Source organism: Pholcus phalangioides, unplaced genomic scaffold (assembly GCF_987345545.1).
Source record: "Pholcus phalangioides strain wild (caught in Gottingen) unplaced genomic scaffold, Ppha-v1.0 ptg000039l_1, whole genome shotgun sequence".
NCBI lineage: Eukaryota > Metazoa > Arthropoda > Arachnida > Araneae > Pholcidae > Pholcus > Pholcus phalangioides.
The window spans coordinates 760,979-781,601 of NW_028301625.1; the positions used below are offsets into that span (position 1 = coordinate 760,979).

The following is a 20,623-nucleotide window of genomic DNA, read 5'->3' on the forward strand; positions in this document are numbered from 1 at the left end:
AAATTACACAGATACCACAAACATAAGAAAATTTTAGGCTCCAGGCACTATAGAAATTACACAGAAGATCAGATTTTTATTTTGTGAACCATTGACCTCAACTTTTTAATTAGTTGAGGACAGTTGTTCTCAAACTTTTGCCACCTGCTGCACCCTTACCCAATTGATGGTTGATCTGCAGCTCTCAGAAACTTTAGTAGATATTTTCACTTATAAAAGATTCAAATTTATCAATCCAATATCCATTTCAAAGCATAAATAGATACACAAATCAATTTCTCCAGCTTGTTGCGACACTCCTAGGAGCCATGACTCACACTGTGAGCACAAAGTGTGTGTCATGGTGTGACAAAGTGTGTCAATTACAAAGTGTGTCTGACCAGTGAAAAACACTGGTCCAGATCCAGAATATGTGGGGTTTTTCCACTGGGGATATGATGAAGACCATATGCACAAAGAACGCCCCATGGAAAATAGAAGAATCAGCAAACTGAAAAGCATTTCCCCCTTGCATTCCATGAATCACAAACAGAATAAGACGGCACCTGAGAAAATTTGGCATCACAACTATTTTAAGACAACCAAAAAGCTAGGTGAGTGTCTCAGGTCAGCCAAAGATCAACACGACGATCTGAAAGCAGCTGGAGTATACCGTATCTTGTGCAGTTGTGTGTAGAAGTCTATAATAGCGGGGGGGGGGGGGGGTACTACAAGAAGATGAATATCTGCAAGATTAGTTGAGCATAAACAAAATTGTAGACTGGGCCAGGTTGCCAAGTCAGCCGCAGCTGAGCATGCCCTGACAAATGATCATAATATTCTCTTTGGGAACACCTAAGTGTTCCCGAATTAAAATATTTTCGACTAGCGACATATATATATATAATATTTTTGACACATTTTAAGAGCAGCAAACAAGATTCAAAAGCACAAGAATTGCTTCAATAGAAAGGAAGAGAGGATAAAGATCAACAGTGCCTGGTTTCTTTTCTTAACAGTAGAACCATAGAGTGGGTCAATTTGACTCAAATCAAACTTTGTTTTCATTTTTCTGAAAAACTTGAGGGCAGATGATAAATTTTTTTTTTGACTTTTCATGATGTCATGCATATCAACCCATTGACCCCATTCAACATTTTAGTTTTTTCTTCGCCAATAAATGGTGGGAGTGGTTCCACTCAGTATTTTTTCTCTCAAAAAATCAGTTGTTGTTATATAATTATATAAGGAGTTAATTCATGAAACTTTTATCCTCTGCACGCTTTGTATTTCAGAGCTATAGGGTCTTATACCTAGAACTGTGATTTGAGTCATTTTTATTCAATGCACTATGCTATAGGAAAAAGAGGGTGTGCAATTTTCTTGGGATTGGTTTCCCTCTCTTCAATGTATTTCTAAATGAAGATAACATAGAGTAGGGGTGCTTCAAGGCCAATTTATATTGTCCGAGGAGATTTTTTTTAATGAAAGGACAGCAAGTAGAGCTGAGTACTTTTTCTCTGTAAACTAGAATACCCAGTACTCTGACATTGATTGGACTCCACAAAAGTTTTGAGAAAGTGAAAACTTAACTCAAGAAAAAAATGTGTAGATGGAATTTTTTATACACACACGATATCACAAAAAAGGAATTAAATTCTGGCTTGTAGTTGAAGTTGACACCAAGTACCTTTTGAACAGATTTCCAAACCTCTAGAAGGATGATCAGTGTTCAACGAATCTCTCTTTTTCAGAGCGCATAGTGATGCAACTGATTAAGCTATTTGAGAACAACGGCAGAAATGCCACAACTGACAATTTTTTCATTGCATTGAAGCTGGTTCAAATACAAAAATACAAAAATAGGAGCTTAGTAGGGTCAATGAGATGAAATTGAAAAGAAATACCTGGCACAATAAAGAGAGCAAAACTTATAGTTGCAACATTACTATTGGAAACCAGTAATGGCTCAATGAAAATTTATCAGGGAAAAAAGAATAAAAATGTTTTATTATTTATCACACTTCATATGCAGGGTCGCAATTAGGGGGGGGGGGAGCAGGCAGGTCTCGTGCCCCGGGCGCTAGACTAGAGGGGGGGCGCAAATTTCAATCTGAAACCTCTCCAACATTACAAGAGGGCATCAAAATTCGTGCTTGCCCCGGATGACCAAGCATCTAGTTGTGGCCCTGTTCATATGATAATTGATATCAATAGTAGTAGTCCCAAAAAGCTTCCAGAAACTATTTCATACTACAATTCAACAAAATTTGGTGTAGATGTGGCTGATCAAATGGCCAGAAGATATTTGGTGGATGCAGCACCACGGAGGTGGCTTTTCACGTTTTCTATAACATCCTAGATCTCACTAGAATGAATTTCTGGATTTTGTATAGAACAGTAGTGGCTATTCAAAAAACTATTTTTCTAATGAAGTTCCTCCAAAATCTTATTGTAGAGCTGCATTTATCACAGGTTTTGTCCTTGCATAAGAGGAAGCATTCATGTGCTCTCTTGATCATGTAACTGTTTGTGAGTCATAAAAAAATGAAAAAGTTCCCTGTCAGGTAACATCAAAATGTGGAAACAAAATTGTTGATTTTTGCATACGTGTTGCGCAACTGCAATAAGCAGTAAATATACAAGAACCATGAAAAAATTTGCTCCAAACTGCTCATTAAATTTCATTTTTCAGTACAAAACCAATACTTATTTGACTGAATCATGTTATAGACTTTCTCAAATTTAATTTGACAATTAACTTGCAGAACTTATTAATCATTGTGTCATATTATGGGGTTTAATTGAAAAAAGTTTTTGTAGTGAATAGTGTGAATACATAAAATCTTATTATTTTTGAATAACAACTTCTTTTCTAATTCTGGAACCCATTTTACATTCATAAACAAATTTAGTCTTCCATATTATTGAGTGCACAGTTAAAAAACGTTAGATAACAGTGAAGAAAAACCCAGAGCAAATATCTGTTTTTGCTATGAAACACTGTTTCTTGACAGTTGGGGTCAATTTGGCCCATTTTGCAGTTCTAGGTATATCAAAAGTGTCGTGGTTCCAGTGTTAAAGATGACCTATCGAGCTTAGGGCGAACACTGATGGATGGAGCCTTCATTTCCCACCCAACTCCACTGGTTGGAAATTGCCATATGGCGATATATAACCGGAGTTGGTATGCGGTAAAGTAGTGTTAAAGATGATAAAATTGGCACCCTTGCATCACCCAGAGCTCTTGGAAGCAACTTCTCAGGCAATGGGAAAAATCTTGCTCAACTGACCAATCCCAACAAAGTGGTGTGACTCAAGCAGGGAGAAGACATAAATAGTAGCCTTTTTCCCACTGTTAAAAATGTTTGCCACCCATGCGAACGAAACATCAAAAAGTAAAAACTTTCTGCCACATTGACCTAAACCCCCCCCCCCCCCAAAAAAAAAGAATTTTGCATTACTTTTGGTTATTAACCAGGACTTGAAAACTGAATGCAAATTTTCAAAAGATACACAGTGTTCTGTTCAATCAAGAAATTTCTAAAATGATGGGAAACATGCCAGATTTTCAGGTGTATTTTTGATAACTGAGGAAAAGAGATCACTACTGGAGAAAATACAGGGAAAGAAAATTTTGGTTGCAGAGCTTTTGAAGATTATGCTGTCAGATATAGTAATACAAATATAAACAGAACAAAGAATGATGACATTATTACTTTTATGCTAAAAGATATAGTTCTGATAACTTGGAAGAGGAAGACATTGGAATCAAACAAAAAAAATCAGTGATACAAAACCACTGTGTTCTTCCAAAGCCCAAAAATAGACTGATATAGCAATTTGAAGGAGCTGTATTAAAAGAAGTTTGAAAATTATATCATTCAAGAATAAAGTTTGATGCTCCAATAGATAATATATTGTACGAGAATATATGAGTAAGTGGATTTGTTTCATTAAATTCATATTTTCATCATACAATAGTTACAACAAATATTTTTCATAGTTCTATATAGTTTTATTATATCTTGGCTCAACTAAATTTAAAAAAATTAGAAAATCATTAATTTTTATTGCCCTCAAATGCATTTATTGCCATACAAAGTACTTGAATTTTTATTTTAAGTGAAGTGTAATGTATGCAAATGCAATGTCAATTAAAATGTTCTAATGTGATTGAATAAATAAAAAAGGTATTAATTACATAAATACATTACAGTAAAAAAAGAAGAAATAATAATATACCTTTTCGAATCAGATCATAGCCTTTTGCTTCTATTTCAGCTGATATTTTGCCAGTCTCTTTCAGATACTTCATGGTGTATAGAGTTGGTGCAAAGAAAATCATATTTTGCTCAGCACAACCGCAGGGTTTTTGTAATAGATCATCAGGGTTTTCAAGTGACGTTTGAACAGTAGGCCCAAAATGATCACCTGAAAAAAAATTACTTTAAATTTTCACTAAAATATTGCAACACATATCAGTAGGCCATATAGACTATATGAAAGAAAGTACTTAATGGGTCAGTGAAGTTTCTATGTAAGGGAAAAAATCTTCCTACAGAGTTTCACTTCTTTTACAACAGGAGTCGCAGATTGGCAACCCTCAACAGTTCCATATGCAGCCCAAAGCTTGTAGTGAAATTGAACTTATAATTTTTTAACTTATTGTATTTTTGAATTTTAAAATTAAATTAGAACTTAACAAAGCGCTGGCAATAGAAGGGGCTGTTTTTAGGGTATTTTTCTTTTCTTGCTCAAGTTTAGGTTGGTTATAGTGTTCCAGAAAATGTTTCTCCCAAGCACTCGAGATGTAAAAGCACAAAGCCCCAAATTGAAGAACACAGATTTATTTTACAGAACAGCTATTTACATGCATTCACGAGCAGTGATTTGACAATACGCTAAACAGAGAGCCCTTTAAATATGGTTACTCATATGTATGCATGATAACTATTCTTTCTTAACTCAATTTGTACACACTTTAGTTCTGCTTTGGCAGTGCTTTTATGCAGGCCAGGAAATGTTTCAAGAACAAATCCTATATTATTGCGAGATCTCAACCTTTCTTCTGTCATCACCAAATTATAGGAGCTGTCACCAAACTTGCCAAATTTGTCACTAATTCGGTGAGATTTACAGAGAAATGCATTGATGATTACTGACAGGTGAAAAATGACAATAAATGATAAATAAGGATTATTTACAAGTTCGGGTCGTTGCAATAACTCAAGAATCCCTGGCTGTAAGTGGGCTCGAACAACCTATCTCTCGGAAGAGAGATATATCCTGTTGGATCGCAACCCGTATGCTAAGTACCCCCCCCCCCCCCACCTAATGAATTGTTGGACTTTTCAGCACACCTTTAATTTCAGACAGATTTGTATCAATATTTTACCAGAATCTTTGGTGGATTAATGACCCTTTAAGCGGCAATAGCAGAAATCACTAACCCTCCCACTTCCAAATGTAATATCTTTTTCAATGAAGTAGTCTTTTTTCCGATTTTCAGCTGGTGCAAACTAAAAGGAAAAGTAGGGGAAAATGCTCCCTTGAGAGAGAAATCGGCTTTACTAAATATCTGTGCTTGCCAATGCTAAAACAAGAGGCTTTTAAGGAGGCGAGATATTCTGTTTCATCAGTGCCGCTTAAAGAGTAACAGTCAATTACTCTTAAAATTATTCTCTATCCAGTTCCGTAGGTTCATTATTGGATTCAGGTCGGAATTCGTGGTGGCCAATCCATGCGTGCGAATAATGCCTCGTGCAATGTCTCCTCGGTTCGAAATTATTTCGCTGTTATTGTCTAGGAACATGTCATCACTTTCTGAGAATGAATGCATATTAATGAATGAAGATGACCATTAAGTGTGCTAAGATAGTCAGGTGAGACCTCATTTTGTTGTCTAACAGTATTGCTCACACAAGTCCGGCTTAAGGGAAACCCGCATATCATAACACTTTCTTCTGAGGCTTGCGTAGTACGTCCGGTGCGAAGTAGGAGGAAAAACTAAATGCAGGTTTGGTCCGGTGCATTGCAACAGTGCCGTCTTAATGCATGGGCCCAAGAAAACAGGGGCCCCACACAAAAATGAGATCTGGTTGAAATTTTCTAGAATTTACCAGGTAGGGCCTCAAAAAAATCACTTGGCTCAAGGGCCCCATGATGCTGTTAGGACGGCTCTGCATTACAATATGTTGTGACTTTTTTCTTTTGTTCACCAGCTGCAAAATATGGAAAATAATTCTCTCTGAATATGTCTCGAAATATTTAGCACAAAACTCTAACCCATTATCGGATCTAATCCGTTTGATTTTTTTTTCCCCATTTGCCATTCGATTTCCGCTTGATAGGATCTGAAACAGTTAAAAACTTCATTTTTGTGTTTCAAGATATATACAACTGCACACACACACATACTGGGAAAAATCGTCAATTATAGTATAGAAATACGCGGCTCCTCCTTTTCATAGTACGGGCGCCGGTCCCCATAAGTCCATGTGACATAATTCTAATATATTCTTATATTGGAGTGGACTTCATCGACTCCTTCAAATGATGCACGTTTTGCTTTAGACATCATATCACAATTTTCAATTCTCCCACGTAGTTTATCAAGCCCGTATACTAAGCCACTTTTTGAAAATTTACTTAATGCTTTAGCATTTAAATGTCCAAATCTGGTGTGCCATAACATCATGTCGTTTCTATCAAGCAAATGAGCTTCATGTTTAGTATTTGTGTTAATTACCTTTGTATTAACGACATAAAGCTTCCCAGATAAAGGGGGCACTGAAAAATAATTTTCCATTTGCTTTGAAAACATCAATTTTTCGATCACCTAGGCGAGCTCTGTAACCCGCAATATCTATTAGTCTCCCACTAAATAAATTTCGGCACATACCTGGAGCATACAAAACATTTTTCAATAAAAGTTCTACATTACCTTTTGTCCCACGTATTTTAATTTTAACATCACCGGATCCAAGAACATTTTCGTTCCTTCTGCAATGATGGCTTCGCCATCTGGGATCTCTCGAAAAGTAGAGAAAAAGGTTCTGTCGTTGCAAAAATGTTCGGTCGTGGCTGTATCAATTAACCACTGCACACCTTTTGATGTTGATATCATCGCAGACGCGTATAATGCATCACTTTCACTATTGTCCACACACTGAAGATTGTTATTCTTCACTTTGCTGCTGATCACAGTTTTCTGTTCTTTACAGTTTCTCATGATATGTCCGATGACTCCACATTTGTAGCACACTCTTGAGTCCTTGAATCTTGATTTCACCTTCTTGGATAATTTTCGACATTCCGTCGAAATGAACGCTGTATCTTCAGAGGTCATCTCATCTTCACAATGTTAAACTCTATCGCACTCTGACAAAAACACTTCACGTACTTTCACTGATGTAAACTCTCCATCTGGAAGTTGATACAACTGCATCACCACATTGTCATACCCCTGCGGTAGATGGGCTAGAAGTTGAAATGACACTTCATCATCGGGCACCTTTTGTCCGGCTAGTTCCAAATCGTTGACAACTCTGAAAATTCTGCCGACGTACATAGACATCGTTTCAGACGGCATGAATTTTATTCCCATGAATTCGCTTCAAAGTGCTGCGACTCTTGCTCGTGTTTTCGGTTCATAGGCTTGCTCTATGTCTTTCCAAACCTTTCTCGGATCTGTGGTTTCTAATAAGAGGTTTTTCAGTTCATCCTCTATGCTCAGGCATATGACTGAGAGCACTTTATCCCTCTTTGCGTTGAATTGCGATATTTCTTTCCGAGTAGCTTCCGATGAAGACTCGGGTTCAGAACCATCCACAAAGCCAAATAGTCCTTGGTTCATCAGCAACATCTTTGTGTTGAATTTCCAATGACGATAATTGTCTTTATTCAACTTCAAATAAGCAAAGATGCGACCATCTGACGTCATTTTCAAAATTTTTCAAGTCCCTAATTTCAACAACTCAGACAAAAGCTGGCTCTGGGCCCATAACCCTTGTTGGGGGAAGAGCGTGCCGACTGAGCTGAAGAAAGAAAAACAACGATCGGAAGTTCATTTTGAACTCTAACTTTTATTCTATAAAAGTTGCAAAAAAAAAAAAGATGATTTTCGTTCATCAAAAATACGGCCGGCAATCAAAAGGGAGAAACAAATCAAATCCCGACATACATACATGCAAAAGAAAACAGTCATCTCGTCATATAGAGAAAAAAAACCAGTCTATATATCTGTGCTCCCGTGAGGGTGAGAGCACGCCGCCGCCGATTTGCATATAGCGTCGATTGGCGAGATTTCTCTCTCAAGGGAGCATTTGCACCAGCTGAAAATCGGAAAAAAGACTACTTCATTGAAAAAGATATTACATTTGGAAGTGGGAGGGTTAGTGATTTCTGCTATTGCCGCTTAAAGGGTCATTAATCCACCAAAGATTCTGGTAAAATATTGATACAAATCTGTCTGAAATTAAAGGTGTGCTGAAAAGTCCAACAATTCATTAGGTGGGGGGGGGGGGTACTTAGCATACGGGTTGCGATCCAACAGGATATATCTCTCTTCCGAGAGATAGGTTGTTCGAGCCCACTTACAGCCAGGGATTCTTGAGTTATTGCAACGACCCGAACTTGTAAATAATCCTTATTTATCATTTATTGTCATTTTTCACCTGTCAGTAATCATCAATGCATTTCTCTGTAAATCTCACCGAATTAGTGACAAATTTGGCAAGTTTGGTGACAGCTCCTATAATTTGGTGATGACAGAAGAAAGGTTGAGATCTCGCAATAATATAGGATTTGTTCTTGAAACATTTCCTGGCCTGCATAAAAGCACTGCCAAAGCAGAACTAAAGTGTGTTCAAGAAAACAATCCAACAGGTGTCGAGTTACAGAGAGTCTACTGTATATACATACATTGAGTACATGTGCTTTGCCCCCCCCCCCCTGGAAAAAGTTGAAATGACGGCCCTGGTCATGAGGGAGGGTATGACCCCAAGGAGAAAGGGACTAGGTCCTTATAATTTTTGGTTTTTTCTATAAAAGGGGGGCTCCATGGAACATCTGGCTTGGGTCCCACGAAAGATGCCAGTAGGGCAGTAACTAGGCTGGGGCAATCGGGGCACTCCCCCTGGGCCCCGCACATAATTTGGGGGCTCACAAAAGTTTAAATTTGTTTTGCCTAATAATAAGCCTTTCAAGAGGGGCCCCCGAGAAGGTACACTACGGCTCTGGATTCCAGTCTAGGATCCCTGATGCAGGATGTAGGGCTATGGGGGGAATAGGCAGGAGGCACAAAAACCAAGTCCTGCATGGGTACAGATTTTGTCTCAACCTGCCCCAATAGCTTATATTCTTATTTCTGGTATTACAGTCAGAGGCCATGTCTATTTTCTCAACATTTCCTTCGTCGAGATATGACTGCAAAGTGTGATGTCATGTGAATTTTTACTGTGTTAAATTTTGGGGTCTTAACTAAAGTCTACGCTGCTGCTCCTTATAACCTTACGGTCGGCTGCACCGCACCCCTTGCACCCTCGCTTGAGTTGCCTCTGAACCAAACACACCTCCTCCTCCTAAGTTTCTGCTCTGAGGAACGTTATAAGCCAAATTCACTATATAAAATTGATTGTGGTGTCGGATGTTCAGTGGGAATTAAATTTATAAATGAGAAGAATCTTTTTAGGAAAAAAATTTGAAAATTAATATTGTGTACTTGATAATCATAGTAAATTATTAGTGAAAATCACTCCATTTTGCATGAAAGTAATCTTTTGTTATTTAAAGTATCTGTGGCGGAAAAACATGTTTTTGAATAGGTTTTTGACAACCATAGTCTGCACAAAATTGAAAGAGAAATTTATTTTAAATCGTGTAATTAGAATTTTATTAGGAAGTTTTTTTACTCTTAAATTTTTCTTAATTTTGCACACAAGTCAGTACTCACATATTTTATTGAAATATGTGTCAATTATATCTTGTTATCGAAAACAGTCTATACTTGTTTCTACTACCCCTGGCAGAAAGTGTTTGTTCATCCACGAAAACACTAGCAATGCTACGTTTAAAATGCAAAAAGGAAAAATTAAAAAATTATTCTTTTTTTTTCGAGTGAAAATTTTTGTTAAAATCAATCATTCTGAATTCTGAATAAATGACAAAAATTATAAATTTATTAGAATTTGACCATGATAATCAATTTATAAACTTGTAACACCCGAGAAAAAAAATGTTTGATCCCTAAGTTTTGAGGAAAAAAGTGATTGATTATGGGATCTAAAATAAGAAATTTAATATTTCATAATTCCATCTTTGGCCCAGATGACAGCTTTCATCCTTTGCGGCATAGAAGCAATAAGTTGTTAGCTGTGTGATGGAGAAATTTCTTCTTAGCAGTCTCTTATTGCTTGCTTCAGTTCCATGACGTTATTAGGGCTTTTGGAGTATACCCTCTTTTTCAACTGGTACCAAACATTCTTGACTGGGTTACATCTGTTGGCAGAACAGTCCGTCATTGAAATATATTAGCAATTCTTAGATATCTCTCAACTTTTTTACTGCAAGGGCAAGAGGCATTGTCGTCGTGAAATGTAAAGTCAGTCAAATCCCCAAACCAATTGTCAACACTAGGAATCAAAAAGTTTTCAAGAATGTCTATGTAGACTTCTGAGTTGACTGTACACTTTACGATGCTCTGTTCCCCTAATCCATCAACCGTGATGCAACTACACACGGTAGACGAGCGACAAAATTTAGTTTTCTTATCAAAATGCGCTCATCTTTAAACTTTTTTCTCCTGTTCTTCTTCAGACGAATTTATTGTAGCTATCGTCAGTTCACAAGCTGATTCTTGACTCATCACTGAAAATGACTTTATTCCAATCATTCATGCCCCAGTGGATGTGGTTTCTACTCCATAGCAACCGAGACCTTTTCTGCTGCCAAGTTAAATGAGGTTTAGGTGGTGATTTGCAGTACCTGTGTCTTGTGTTAATTCATTTCGTCGCAAATGATTTCATACGGTATGGTTGCAGACATGAATGTTGCAGTTCACCCACTCTGCAATCAATGTTTTCGAGGTGGTATGGTGATTTTCCTTGGCAATTGCAATCAGTTTTCTATCATCTCTCTTTTTGGTACTACGAGGGCGACCAGATTGAGGTAAAATTTTGTACATTGCAAGTCCTCTGATATTTCATCAAAAGCAACACACCGTACTTTGAGCACAGCTGAAGATTCTTGCAATCTCCCATTGAGGAAATGTCATCTTTGAACATAGAAACTATCTGGTTTTTTTAAAATCATCAGTAACATATCTTCTGGAAGCCATCTCTTATGCACTTCAGAAAAAATTGTGATGATAAAAACAGTTTAATTTGCATAATTTGAGTCAACACATTTGTTTGAAACAGGGATCGATCACTTTCCTCAAAACTGAGGTGATCGAACATTTTTTCTCAAGTGTTACAAGTTTATAAATTGATTATCATGGTCAAATTGTAATAAATTTATGATTTTTGTCATTTATTCCGAATTCAGAATGATTAATTTTAACAAAAATTTTCACTCAAAAAAAAAGAATTATTTTTAATTTCGTTTTTGCGTTTCAAACATAGCATTGCTAGTTTTTTTTGAGTGAATGAACACTTTCTGCCAGAGGTAGTATAACTTTTCAATGACATATTTTAATATTTAAAAAACATTTTCATATTTTGTCTTGACTTCCTACTCGAATAAGCAAGATTTACCATTCAGCATTTTGTGTTTCCAAGATTTTATATTTCCTGATTAGTAATTCTCCAAAACTCGTGATAAGGTAGTTCCAAATTGAAGTTTTCATCCTTTATGATGTTCAGTCAGAGCGCATTTACGGTTTTGCCACCTGTAAGCTGCATGAATTTTGCTGCCCTTCTTCCACTCTAGTCTAATTTTCTTGACTAATCTTTAAACGAATTCTCCACCCTATGCTGCAGCCCGCTTGTCCCCCACTCTTGCAAGTACACCTGCGTTAAAGCCACTCTTTTTCAGTCATTCACGTGTTTGACACTGGTTTTGGTCACTAATGTGTTTGACACTGGTTTTGGTCACTGTTTGGTTACTTACACGCGCTTTAGGTAATGCTGTCTTAACGTATTCCCTCCGAGTGAGGAGCCTCAGATGCAGAGGGGACCTCTCTCTCTCGTGAAAACTATATCTGGTTAAAATTTTTGAAAGTAAACATGTCTCGCCAGATAGGGAGCCTCAGAAAAATCACTTTATCCAAGGGCCCAGGATACGTTCCAGACGCCTGACTCTAGGTCACTCACTGAATTGAGCCATCGCTCTTTAGGTCACTTGTTTGGTCATTCACATGCTTACTCACATTCTGAGTCACTCTTAAGCTCACTCATGTGCTTGCAAAATCTCCTATGTATATAAAGTCCGACAATCCTAGTGTTAGAAATAAAATTTGCTTAGTATATTTATTTATGTTGCACTAGAGAAAAGTTATAATTTTGTCATTGTACTAGTTTTTCAAAAAACTATATGCTTTCAGTAATCAGAAAAATTAGCAACCAAAAGTCTTATATCGATAACTACTTGAAAACCTGAATGAAATCATTTGATCCTTCAAAGAATATGAACTTAAAAGTTGCCACAAATCTATATAATAACATCAAATACTTATTATTTTAAATCCCATGCCATAGTGCTCATTCATCCTATGTTTTTAGAAAATCAGATTCTACAAAATACACCACTTGCTTTAATTCTTTGCAGCTTGTCATTTCTAACAAATTTGTGTGGGAATGTGTATTAATTTGAACATTTAAATCATTTCAACATACATAAGTTATTCACTTGAAATATTATTTATGTAAAACTAATACAAAAATCAATAAAATGACACAAACAATGAAAGTCGTGAGTGATAATTTTATAAATTATAAAGAATGGTTATAAGTCAACCAAGTGACATTAAAGCTGAACAAAAATACATTAATAAACATATTAAAATGTAAGTTTTATCATATATTTATTTATATTTCACCTATAGCTGAAATTAGACAGGTTTCTGTTCCTGGTATAGCTCCTTCAGTATCCAGTTTTATTGTAGTAACCTGTAATTTTTGAGCACCATCAATGGCATCTATAAAAGTATATTCAAAATAGAAATGAATTACCTTTTGGGTTTGAAAATACAATTGAATAATCGACGTTAGATTAACACAAAATTCCAAAAATAACATGGCTATACGCGTTTCAAAATGAATTTGACAACAGCGAGTAACTCCCACTATAAGGAGTTTTTTCAATATTTTCTTTCTTCTTTGTTTCTGCTACTGATGAAGGAACTTCATATAGTTCCGAAACGCGTATAGCCATGTTCTTTTTGGAATTTTGGATTAATCTAATGTCGATTATTCAATTGTATTATATATTAAATATAATACGTATACTAAAATCATACATAAAAAAATTTAAATATTTCCAATTAAAATTTAAAGTACTATTAGCATGAGCAATAATGCTCATATAAACATAAATTTCAAATATTCAGTCATTTTAACACATTTTAAATTACACTGCAAGTTTTCTCTGCAACAAAAATGTGAAAAAAAATTGTATTTGTTTATAAAATATTATAAACAAAACTTTATATCTTTGTTAATATACCTGCTATTTTTATAAAACATTCACATTAAAATTACACACAGCAAATAAAAAATATTGTAATAATTATCATTCCCAGCTTCTTGTGATACAAAGTTGATCAAAAATATACATACAGTGAAACTCCCCTAGGCGGCCACCCCCTTCATGGCCAGTTTTCCTCGGAATGGAAAATAGGCTCAATAGACATAATACAAAAATCATCCCCATTCCGCGGCCACCTCTATATGTGGTCAGTGGCCACTTCTTTGTAGATAAGAGTTAAAAAAAAAGTTTTTTGGGCATTTTTTTTCTTCCTACTGCATTCAGAGCTGGTAGTTCTTTTTTTTATAACCTTATAATCTTTATACATCAGCATAAATATCTTTTCAGATCAATCAGATTTTCTGTTCATGACACCATCAGGTTGGAAACATTTGTAAATAGGATGACAAAGGCTAATGCCATACACTTGCTGCTAGCTGGTGAGACAGTTTAAAAATTCGCTCCCGGGGTGACAGGGTAAGCCAGACAAATATAGTCTATGATCTTTACTGAATAGCTAAAGGATGTGGAAGTTTTGGCTTAGAGGATACTTCCTTCAGAGATTTAGTAGAATAACAGTGAGGGAGTAAAAGAAATGCGATGAAAGAACATGTACAGTAATTCTATAAGAAAGAACAGATCCCGGATAATACAGATTAAGGAATTGATTGGATGATCTGGTATTTAAAGTTCTGCATAGGATACAATAGAACCTCGATGTACATAATGATACTGAACCAAGAAAAAATATCTTTGTAGACCAGGGCCGCATTAAGATGTTTGAAGGCTCTAATCACTTGAGTAATTTGGTGCCCCTCCCCTCCTGCATTATTGAATCTATCAATTGAAAAAAAAATTGGGGTAGACACGACCTCTCAAGTTTTGACGTGAATATGTTCTTCGTGATTTGAGTCGTAATGACATAATTAAATTGGTGCCATCAAATTTGTCTGAAATAACTAACACAGATGATAGTAATGTTATCTATATGCATTCTGTACCGTACGAGATATAGCGTAAAACAATTTCATTATGGAAAGTGGACCGCAAGCCTGGTGCCCAGAGCAGAGAAGAGGAATTAAAACCAGATCATTGGATTTGCTTTAACGAGATCTACCCACAGACATAAAAATCACTGATATATACTGAATACTTCTTGATATCAGCATTTAAATTATTTTGTTTGTGAAAAGTTTCCCAACTTTTTACGAATGCACCCAGTACCGTCAAATGACATATTCACCTAAAAAAAAATGTTGAATGAAATTTTATATTAAAGAAGTAAATAATATCTGAGGCAGAATATAATGTGAATATTTCTACGCACACAGTTTATTTATTTGAAAGGTCACAAACCCTCCCTCCCACTTTTTCTAGTTTTGAAAATTCTCTGATGACATCGTCAACATCAATGCCACATAACACATCTGCTTGTACTTTTAGTTGAGATAAACCATCAAGCTCTTTATTGTTCTGTAAATTTTTGTTTCAGTGTGTGACATAATTCTGGCTATAATGACAAAGTTACATTTCTGTAGCTTTTTAATTAAAATTTTTCTTATTCGATAAGCAAATCTGATTTCGAACTTTTCAAAATGTACTTTTGGAATTTTTATTTCATGTTTTCGAAAAAGACAGACATCACATTTTTACCTTTTGTTCTAGTTCAGTATTTCCCAAAATTTATCACATATTAAATATGATAAAATATGAATTTTATTACATTCATATATGTGTGTTTCTAAGCAATTTGCAGTAAATTTGAATATCTAATCAACAGCAGGAGTCTAATACTCTATGACTCTCTACATAAATTTCAGTAATAAGATCAACAATTTAAAGGACACTTATACTGGTCTTTTAATTATAATTTTCTAGTTGCCTTTTTGCATGTTGCAAAACATTTTTCTTGCAATACACAGTATATTAAGTTTTAAGCAATAAAATTTAATAGCAAAATTTAACAGAATTTTCAAATATCAATACACTGAAGAAAATTATTTTCATAGGTGGAGATAGACTTGGAAGTCTGGGGGGGCATGATGACGTCAATTCATATATACATTACATCAGTTGACTCCACCTTTGATGCTGGGGGGCAATGCCCCCACGCCCCCCTTATCTCTGCCCATGATTATTTTGAATTAACCCATAACACCTAATAATGCCACAATAACTCTTATTGGCAGCGTTAATGTTTTTTAGTGTATTAGTGCAATTTTTTTTTATAAACTATGAATATTTGAAACATCATAAGTATTTGTAAGCTATACAAGGCTGTGAAATATAGTAATAAAAAAAGTGGCATGGGAAGACACATTATGTACTAGAGAAAATTTTGTTTCTGTTGCAGTCATTCTATTTCAAAAGTACTTATGTGAATAAAATGAAATTCATAAAAACATTTGGAAAAAATCTTTTGTACTTTAGCATCAAAAATAGGACAAACCTGTGAGAATACCATTGTCAACTTCTCGTCTGGGTCTATTTTGTTGATTTGAAGGATCCAATATGACTGTTATATCTTTTTCAATAACTTCTCCTTCTGGCTTTTACGTGAAAAAGATTTATATATTGATCAATGTAAATACAACTGTAGAAAATAAGCCTCAAAATGTATAAAGCAAAAACAATAGAAAGTGGAAGTTTTTTGTATGTATAAAGATATATTTTATTTTTCAAGAATAATAATAATAGAAGCTTCTATATAAGAAAAAAATCTGCAAATATTTCAACCATTTTGATTGACCAATTAACTAATTTAACCAATTAACCAATTAACTTTATATTGTTATACCCGTGAGTAAGAAAAATAATTATAGCTTATTGTGGTAACATTTGTTTGTTGAATGATTTTATACTGCACAAGAAATAATAAAGAGTTCTTACCACTACGATAAGCTTTCTTTTGACATTGTCACTGCCTTCAAAGCTCAGTGCTACTACATTAATATGATAAACACCTTCTTTTAGAGGAATAACAGGGAAAGAAACAGTCTGACCAGAATGGGGCTGCACAAGTAATGTTTTGTGTTCACTTCGTTCCCCTTCCTGAGCTCCAGAGCACAAGTCTTTAACACCATACATAAATACAATAGCCTATCAGAATGATAATGGTTAAAATGAGAAAAAAGAGGGCCACAAAATGTATATTCAGTTGATAACCAATGGAAGAAAATAACTATGTTATAAAATTTATAAAAATAATTTATAAAGAATCTTTCACCATATTTGAAAACATTTTTTTATAGCTTTCTAGGTCTTAATGTTGTGCTCTATCCTGAAGGTATTGTGAAGAGCAAGTGTTAAATGGAAAGAATTGTTTAAGAAAACACCACTTGTTTATTGCAACACTTCATATTCTATTTTGTAAGATTAGTTTATTGATTTTAAAAGATTTAATTGATTGAACAGTATTGTATAACCCCTTTATGCATTGTTCTGGGTTTTGTAGAATGTTCTCAAGATCAATGCATTGAAAGTTTCTTTCACTGCAATGTTTCCAAACGTTGATTTTTTATACTTGCTCAAAGTAGAGCTGTCATCTGGCTGGACCACAATATTAGCTCTTGTAAGTACATATTTAAATTTGAAAGATTGTATGTTGTTCATACAAATTTACATAATTTAACCCTTTCTGACCCAAAAATTCCCTTTTCAAACTCTGAAAATAAATTATCAATGAAATGAGAATTAGTTTAGGGGCTACTTTAAACCATTTTCATCAACACTATATAATATATAATAGCACCGCACAAGCTGATCCATACTTTTGGCCTGTATATTTATTTTTTGAAAACCCTTATTTTTCAAAGAAATGGATTTAAATTTCAAAGAACTTTCTTCTTTTTTTTTGGGAATAAAAAGGATTTCCAGAAATTTTTTTTATGTTATTTTGTTGGCTGTACACTAATATCTTTATTCTGTATAAGTTTTAACTTTTTGCATTCAAAGCTTGTCTGAAACTGAGTCCCGAATTCAAGGTTGGGCACACCCACAAAATTAAAACGGTAAGTGCAATATATACAAAATTGTACATACACACTCTTCTAGGCCTGAATAGACTGCCTACAATTTTTTTTGTGAAATTCTAACTTTAAAGGGTAGCGTGCTGGAAAGGGTTAACTTGACACACACCCCCCCCTCCAGGCGAAAAAATTTGCTGCATTAAACAATTTTTTTTGACATCCCTGTATGGAAATCTGTCCATCTTGACTCCAAATTAATGATATTTGCAAATTTTTAGGCAAATAAAAATGTCAGTCTGAATCAAATTGTCAAATTGAGGTTTGACCATGTATGCATCAAAAAGATGTTACATTAAAATATAATTTCAAAGATGGAAAAAAGCAGTTTGGTACCGAAGAGAACTCTTCACTATGTTGAAAAAGAAAGGTTGTTCTACTAGCACTCATTTATAGAGCTGAAACAATGACACTTACATGAGCAAAACTATACAAACAATGCAGAAAGCACAAAAGGTAAGGTGAAAATATATGTTACGCATTGCAAAAAGAGAAAGAAAACAAATGACATGGTAAAGGCAGGTGAATAATTTGTGAAGAATCCAATGCTTGAAATGGAAATGAGCTGACTACATCATGCCAGAAGATCAGACAACAAATGAATTACATAGTTTTGAGAGATTTCCAAGTATTAACAACTAGAGTTTTCTAATTCCCTTCATCTTGGGATGTTTGGGAATAAGAAATCAGATTTCTTGAGAATTCCTGAAATCATCTTTCTTATTTAGTTGCAAAGATAATTAATAACAATGAAAATAAAGCAGCAGCACCCCCCCCCCCCCATGATGATATGGGCCCCCTAGGCCAAAGTTTTCAGTTTGCCCCAATATATTTATTTTGCAAAAATGTTTTAGTTAAAAAAATTAATAAGGTCAATCCTCTAGGTACCCTGGACAGGGCTCTGTTAATCTCCTTCCCTTTCGTGAGGGGCCATGAATATGAAAAAGAACCAATAGTTAACAGAGTGGTCATCGCGAGAAAACCAGCAATGTTGGCTTGGGTGCAGTCATATATAGTGGCAGAGACTGTTCTATAAAAATTTGACTTTATTAAGTTTAAATTAAGTTTTCTCTCAGTCAGTCAGAATATCATGACAGAGTATCTCTTGCCAAGAAACCTAAAAACAGAGTTATTTTCAATATATTTGTGCTATATTTAGAGTTCTTTCCAGACATGAATTATGTAATTGATACAAAATTTATCCAATTAGGTCTTAAAGTACATAGCAAGTACAGGACACCCATAATTAAAAGATCCTATTTTAAAGTAGCCTACAGACAAAACCAGTCATCAGAAAATTGTGAAATTTTGTGGAGGACTTCATGAAATGATGGGAATTTGTTTCAGGGAGGAAAAAATTAGTTGCACATGTCGCGACCAGAGGGCGTTTTATTAAGAAATGACACATTTAGGCAAATGTTTACAATTTTAACAATTGTTACTGCAACAAAACATGTTCCACATGATGGCCATCATTTTCAGATACCATGTGAAATCACAAGATGGCATGCTCCACAACTGACCGAAGTGTATGCAGGGAAATGTTCAGCATGTGGCGTAAAATGCTGCCTTTAAGGTAAGGTAAAGTTCCTGGATTGTCACGACTTACCAGACATTTCAAATGCTCCCAAAGCCAAAAATCGCATGGATTGAGGTCTGGGGATCAGGGAGGCCATAGATTAGGAAAGTGCCGGCTGATAACATGTACTTCTGTAAAATGTGTTTTAAGAACATTCTTAACACAGACTGCAATGTGTAGAGGAGCTCTGTCTTGCATAAAGATTGTGTCTGCAAGGCAGTAACATGCTTGAAGAGCCGGAACAATTTCATTCTGTAACAGCAATGCATATCGCTTCCCAGTGATCGAACATGTTACTCTCGACCTGTAGAACATAACTCCTCGTGAAGTAGGGACCAAGAATAAATAATGTAGCAAATCCACACCATACCATCACCATTCTGATTCCCAAATACGGCAGTTGTGAGTGTGTGTAGTGACTGCACCATCCAAGTGAAAATGTGCTTTGTCTGTCCAGAGTATATTACCAAGGCCATTCTGAATCGACTTCAACGTGAGTTAGAAACTGCAGTGAGAACCGGCGTCGAGAGTCATAATCATGTAGAAGCAACTGCTGCACAAGTGAAAGTTTGTATGGATAATATCGGAGGATATTCTGCATGATCTTATGGACAGTTGAACGTGGCCTACCCATCATCTGTGCTACACACCTGACACTAGTGCTACCATGCGAAATTGAAGCTCTGTCCCTTTCCACTTGAAGCAAAACCTCCTGTACTGTGTCTAGAAACAGGTTTTCCTCCTCATCCAGGACGAACAGACAACGATCCTGTGCTTTAAAATTTTTAAACAAGAAAGCGCGATCTTGTAAACTTATCGTCATTGTGAGAAGCAAACACATTAAGAAACAAGATCTGAGTGAATGTTTCTAGGTTTTATAACAGCTGCGGTGTGACATCACTAAATTACACGTTTACTACAGGTATTCAAAGTGAAACAGCTTTCCGGTGGCGACATATGAAACTAATTTTTTCCCCTGAAACAAATTCTAATCACTTCATGAAGTCTCCCACAAAATTTCACACTTTTCTGATGACTGGTTTTGCCTGTAGGCTGGGTATTTGCATTTGGAATTCTCTTCCATTGAGTGTTCAAAATAAATCCTTAGCCTCATTCAAAATGACTGTATTTAACCATTTCCTAGATGAAAATCCCTTGGAATAAACAGTGTGCATGCGTAATCGTCTGTACATATATACGAAAGCACTTGTTGTTGTCACTGAGAAGAGGTTTTCTTCTCCTTCACCCCCCCTTGCCAAATATCTATTTTCTTTAAATCCTATCTTTGCCTTTATTTATTTACATCCCAACAGGCAAGCATTGCACAACTATAGAGATGGATAAGAGAAATACA

The 20,623-nt window shown here is 35.4% G+C and overlaps 1 protein-coding gene across 2 annotated transcripts in view; it reads right to left on the reverse strand.

The window, feature by feature from the left end:
- Positions 1-20,623, reverse strand: part of LOC149065441 (complement C3-like) — a 278,201-nt gene that overhangs the window by 151,411 nt on the left and 106,167 nt on the right. For both annotated transcript variants that reach the window (XM_089253977.1, XM_089253976.1), the window contains 4 exons: positions 16,555-16,764; positions 16,115-16,214; positions 13,019-13,117; positions 4,225-4,413 (listed from right to left, as the gene is read on the reverse strand). In XM_089253977.1, coding sequence (XP_089110103.1) covers positions 4,225-4,413; positions 13,019-13,117; positions 16,115-16,214; positions 16,555-16,764 — 598 coding nt within the window. The remainder of the gene's footprint in view (positions 1-4,224; positions 4,414-13,018; positions 13,118-16,114; positions 16,215-16,554; positions 16,765-20,623) is intronic.